At 45.2% G+C, this 3,351-nt stretch overlaps 1 protein-coding gene across 1 annotated transcript in view; it reads left to right on the forward strand.

Moving 5' to 3' along the window:
• USP14 (ubiquitin specific peptidase 14 (tRNA-guanine transglycosylase)) overlaps positions 1 to 2,977 on the forward strand; it is a gene marked incomplete at its 5' end in the record, with an annotated part of 16,247 nt that extends 13,270 nt beyond the window's left edge. The window contains 3 exons of the mRNA XM_008939220.1: positions 831 to 891; positions 1,943 to 2,050; positions 2,293 to 2,977. Of these exons, the coding sequence (XP_008937468.1) occupies positions 831 to 891; positions 1,943 to 2,050; positions 2,293 to 2,444 (321 nt within the window). The remainder of the gene's footprint in view (positions 1 to 830; positions 892 to 1,942; positions 2,051 to 2,292) is intronic.
• Positions 2,978 to 3,351: the final 374 nt, after the last annotated feature.

Raw genomic sequence — 3,351 nt, forward strand, 5'->3', positions numbered from 1 at the left:
CCAGGTGGTCCTGCTCTGGCAGGGGTTTGGACTCGATGATCTCTGGAGGTCCCTTCCAACCCCCAACATTCTGTGATACTGTGATCTGAAATTGGGGTACCAATAAGGACTAGAGAACACTTGACTTCTTTAAGTATCTTGTTTTCCTGTTTAGCATTCAAGGTGTTGGTGTTGAGCTGTAGATCTTTGTGTACTTTCATGAAAACACAATACTGACTTTGGTTTGAGAAATGTTAAATGTAGACAAACATGCTGCTTACCTTTTAATTCCAAACTGCATTAAAATGTAGTTGTTTTTCTTTAGCATTTTTTTCCAAGTTTGCTGCTCTTCCTGCCATAACTCCTGGCAGTTCCATGCAAGTCTTGTTCAAAGGTTTAAATCTCTTTTTCACAGGGTTAGGAGCAAGGAAAGAGTTGTGTTTTGAAACAGAGTGTTTCAGAGGCAGAGTCACATAGTTTTGTTGCCCCTTCTGCTGCTAACAAGTCCCTGACAGAATAAAATAGCCTCACATAGTCTTATTGCCTCTTCTACTGCTAACAAGTCCCTGACAGAATAAAATCTTGAATTGCAGAATTCTTTTCCTGCTCCAAAGCTGTAAATGTAGTGGGTAGAGAGTCCTGGCAGTAGGTGCTGAATGGTTATCTGCTGTAAAAAATGGTCTTGTTTAGACTCAGCTGCTGGATGTGTAGGAATGGAACTTATTTCACGTTGAACAAAAAATGTTTAGGCTTTGAACATCTTTAGAGGAATGAGTAGTTAGCATTTGACATGATTTTTTGAAGCTTTCTCAAAAGTATCCCACATTAACTCAGCATTTTCTGTTCTTCAGTCTAGTAAAAGTGACAGTGCACAGAAAGAAGTCAAATATGAACCATTTTCTTTTCCTGATGGTAAGTAGAGGGTATTTTAGAGTAAATTCCTATTTGTTCATGTTTAAGTGGAGCTGATGGTAGGAGCATTTTGAGAACTTTGGTTATTTTTAATGCCTTTTAAAAATTCATCTTGAGCAACTGACAGAACTATAAGGAATGGGAAGATCAGAGAACTGAAAATGCTGTTGAGCTGTCAGGTGGATGACCATGGCTCTGACTAAGGTGATGATAGATAGGAGGTGTGCAGCAAAGGATGTTTCCATGTAATGTGAAGTTTGCTTCCTTGTTAGTGGGTGGTAGACAGCTGAAATAAGATCCAAAACTTAGACTTTTAAAAGTGCTGTGGGTGGTTCTAGTCTTGCCTGAGTTTGGTGGCCTGGGAGCTGAATGACCTAAACATTCACCCTCCTGTTGAGGACACCATGTAGAAATGATTTTGGAAAGTTTTTTTACCCAATTTGTTACCCTTCAGTGCTCCCTGAGGTTTTGTGTGTGGTGAGCTGCCTTGAAGCATTGACTAGCTCAGGAGCACAGTGAAAAGAGGATGTTCAGGGGTGCTGAGAAATGCAGCTGAGATGTCCTGGGGACTGACACCTTCCTGGTGCAGTCAGAGTCAGCCAGCTCTTCCCACTGAAAAGCTGAGGAGCTGAATGAGCTGCCCTCAGAGTGGTGGCCCTGCTGTAGCTGAGTTCCCTCAGCAGCCCTCACTGCTGCCCATGCTCAGTGTCAGTCCCTGCAGCTCCATGGCTCTCCCCAGTGCTGGCTCAGCTGTTGGCTGAACCTGGCCAGAAGTTCACTGACCATACACTGTCCTTTTAGAGCTGTGAGCTTGCTGCATTTGCTTTTCAGCCAGGGTACATATTTATGTCATGAAGATGGGCAGTGTCTGAGGCCCTGGGGGGTTCTGCTGGCTGCAGGGTGATGCTGTCAGTCCACAGGGATGCAGAGATGTGCTGGAAATTGCCCACACAGCTGCAGGACAGCTCATGGGTCTGCTCTGTGTGCTCTGAGGAATACTGGAACTGGTCATGGAAGACCCATGTAACTTCTTTTCCTCCTTTTCCTCTAGATATTGGTTCTAATAACTGTGGCTACTATGACCTGCAGGCAGTGCTCACACACCAAGGCAGATCCAGTTCCTCTGGGCATTATGTGTCTTGGGTGAAGAGGAAACCAGGTAAAGAGAAACTGCAGCTGGCACTGAGACACTCCTCACAGCCTCTGTCCTTGAGGGGAGAGGCTCCTGCACACACTTAGAATTCCAAATGATGCTCTTGTTTTTCTTGCAGATGAATGGATTAAATTTGATGATGACAAAGTCAGCATTGTCACACCTGCTGTCCTTGGGGGGAGAGGCTCCTACACACACTTAGGCTTTACATACCCGAGTGACAAATGATCCTCTTGTTTTTCTTGCAGATGAATGGATTAAATTTGATGATGACAAAGTCAGCATTGTCACACCTGAAGATATCCTGAGGCTATCTGGGGGTGGAGACTGGCACATAGCTTATGTGCTGCTCTACGGGCCCCGCAGGATCGAGGTAGCTGAAGAGCAAGCTGAGCAGTAGTCTTCAGGTGGAGTCCTTCTGCCTAGGTGTGAAATAAATGTTGATTACTGATCACTTCTTTAACCCCAGAGCTTTAGTCAGTGGATAGATAATCTCTTGGAGCCTTCTCACGTGAGGAGGGATATCGTTTCCAAACGGATCCATGTACAATTAGTCACGACTGGGCTGCCCACTGTGGTGGTGGCAGCTCCTAAAATAGCTTTAATGTCTTGCAGAAGATGAGTTTTTTTAATTGAGCCTCTTCCCCCCCCGATTCCTCTCTAATGTTGTCAAGTATTTATTACACACCTATTCTCACATTTGTTACTCTTGCATGGTTTATACCACAGTTCAGTAGCTGTCCATCCTCTGCCTTTCCTGGCAGGTCTGTCAGGGAGGTGGAAGCCAAACTGTTGCCTTGTTGTGTAACTCAGTGCTGCTGCCCACAGCCGTGGCTACAATCAAATACCTGTGCAGCCTGACCTGCTAACTCAGTCTGTTCTGTTGCTGGCATCTCCAACTGCAAAATAAAGTGTGATCAACAACGTGTCTCCATTAAAGAAATCTCATGTCTTGGTAGTGTGGTTGGTATGTGTTTGTTTTCACTCCTCAGGAAGCCCCAGTGCAGGGCTGGCTCTGCCTGCCCCACAGAAAGGGTCAGGCTCCTCTTTTCAAAAGATTTTGTCACCTCTGTGCAACTACTGTTGCCTGTTGTGTTGCTGTGGTCAATGTTTCTCCTGTTGCAGCTGCAGAACCCTACCCTTGGGAAGTGTGCAGCCTGGCAGACTTCTTTTTATAACTGTTTTTCTTTCCCAGCAAGTGTTCTCTCCAATTCTGTTGTTCTTGCCTTTTCTTATTTTTGGGCTGTGTCCATTTATGAGGTGTGAGAACTGTTCCTGCAGCTTGCCTCCCTGGGACCAGGTACTCT

The sequence above is a fragment of the Merops nubicus genome, unplaced genomic scaffold (assembly GCF_000691845.1).
Source record: "Merops nubicus isolate BGI_N331 unplaced genomic scaffold, ASM69184v1 scaffold15994, whole genome shotgun sequence".
Lineage (NCBI taxonomy): Eukaryota > Metazoa > Chordata > Aves > Coraciiformes > Meropidae > Merops > Merops nubicus.